Consider the following 2,307-nt stretch of genomic DNA (forward strand, 5'->3'; position numbering starts at 1 on the left):
TTCTTTCTAAAATTACTTTGTCTTCTAATTCTTCTTCTTTTTTTTTTTTTTTAAAAAGGTAAAGCAATTGCGAGGTAGCGTTCCACCTTCTTTCATCAACCAGTCTCAATGATCATCATCATTACCGGTTGGAGCTCTTGCGGTTTTCCACTCCGAAACAATTTTTAATTTGAAAATTAATTTAATAAATTAAACTGACTAATTGGAATCAGTTGTTTCGAATACTTACAAAGCCTTAATATTATAATACACATTGTCATGTTAACTGTCTTTTTCTTATCATTTGCATCATCGGTGTTATTATTATTATTATCAATATAATGATGCTACTACCAATATCATCATTTATTGTAATCGTAATCATAATCGTCATACCAATTAGTGACATCATGAGTATTAACAAACATAATTTTAAATTATTGGAAGTTAATGAGCCATAATCGGGACTTTTCCTGTTCTTTGTACTAATCAATCAAAAGGAAATTCTTTTAGTTTAAATGGTTTTTGACTCTTTTGCAATTTTGTCTTATGTTAATATGATTCCAATTTCAATTTTACATCAAAATGAATTTTTAAAATTTCACTGAAGGAATCGAACAATTTTATGATAACACCATCGCTTATTCAAATTTTACTCATAAGTTGCTTGTCAACGTGGAACAGGAAACAAAATCACTATCACCACTGTTATTAGACATCTTCTTCTGTTTCAATCATTGATTATTTCGTTGATTTAATTAATTTTCCATAAAATTGCATCTTGTAAATTTTATTACCTAAGACTTAACCACCTTATCATTAATGCTACTTTTACTACAAAACGACAAAGCTGCAGATTTTTCTTGATAAGGATTGATATGGGCTTCATTTTTTGATAAGGGTTCTCGAGAGAACTGTAGGATTGTCTGACATTTGAGTTAGAATCGCAATGACTAACTTAAAAATCGTTTTTTAATTCGAATCTTTTATCATACAGATATGGATTGGAAAATGAAATGATGCAATAATAGGTAAAGTAAACCTTTCCACCATATCGCACCTCGTTACAGTGCAAATTCTGGGGTTTAGCAAGTATTCGATTTGAAGTTACAGCTAATTGCATGCACTTATATGATCGATTACTGTAAAACAAAGTTGTGTAATCCATCCACCAAAGCCAAACAATGTTTTAAAAAAAATTTCAAAAATTCAAAATCAAAAGTTAGAAAATAAGTTTAATTTAAAAAAAAAAAAAAAAGAGTAGAAGTGGTTATGTAATTAATGGAAAGTGCTTGTATCATGACGACAGAGTACTTCATTTATCTTCTTATTTTGCACCCGTTGTCCCATCTTTATCAATACCTATGGGGAATACATGGACCCATTTCAGTATCATTAACTACTTCTAGATCTCATCATCCAATATGATACTTTTTGCTATCACTGTCATATATTCCTGCTATGTTTAAGATTAAAATTGTTTATCATTCACATCACATCTTTAAATCAATGATAACGGTAGAGAAGAAATGACAAGATATCATTAATTTTCGACAAATTATTAAAAAGAGAAAATGAAAAGATAATTAATGAGAGGAAGAGAATGATTGAGAGTTGTTAGATAGATGCCATCAATTCACATCAATAAGGAAAGGAATCAGTACTGTTTATAATTCAAATTTTTCGTCTATCATTAAAATGTTAATTTAAACAAAAATGCAAATGTCATATAATTGAGCAATCAAACTAATCAGTGTTAATATAATAATATCACGACGAAATTAATGACAGTCACATGGATTTTCTTTGCTATTTTTATTTAATTATACATATTCCCATAATGAATAAATCTGGTATGATATTAACTGTCCTTTCTTATTGTAATAACAGTAGGAGGAAGATTAATTGGTTTAGCATCCGTTCTTCAGTTTTCTACAATGATTTGATGAGAAAGAACGAATGGAATCAGGTTAAGGTAAAATAATTAACAGTATGTTATGTTAATTACTTCATAATATTAATTCATTCATTACCATTTGAATATTTGACAATTATACCAGTTATTATGATATTCACTTACTGCTTATCGAATTTAAAGGACACCGTTGTGACATGAACAAAACATGTGTTCAATGTGTTGTTACCGTAGAGCCGATATAATAAGATCAAACGATATGACATACTGCTACTAGAAGATAGATGACAAATGAACGATATGACATACTGCTACTAGAAGATAGATGACAAATGAGCCATTTTTGGGTTATTGGTTAATTTCATGAACATTCCTCTCTCTCTCTCTCTCTCTCTCTCTCTCTCTCTCTCTCT

At 29.3% G+C, this 2,307-nt stretch overlaps 1 protein-coding gene across 1 annotated transcript; it reads right to left on the reverse strand.

Annotated features, from left to right (window-relative positions):
* Positions 1-776: 776 nt before the first annotated feature.
* LOAG_14771 (hypothetical protein) lies at positions 777-2,160 on the reverse strand (the record flags this gene model as incomplete). The annotated part of the gene is made up of 3 exons (XM_003150263.1): positions 777-893; positions 1,022-1,121; positions 2,060-2,160. The coding sequence occupies 3 exons, from the start codon at positions 2,158-2,160 to the stop codon at positions 777-779; spliced, it is 318 nt and encodes a 105-aa protein (XP_003150311.1).
* Positions 2,161-2,307: the final 147 nt, after the last annotated feature.

This window comes from Loa loa, assembly GCF_000183805.2.
Source record: "Loa loa unplaced genomic scaffold supercont3.65, whole genome shotgun sequence".
Lineage (NCBI taxonomy): Eukaryota > Metazoa > Nematoda > Chromadorea > Rhabditida > Onchocercidae > Loa > Loa loa.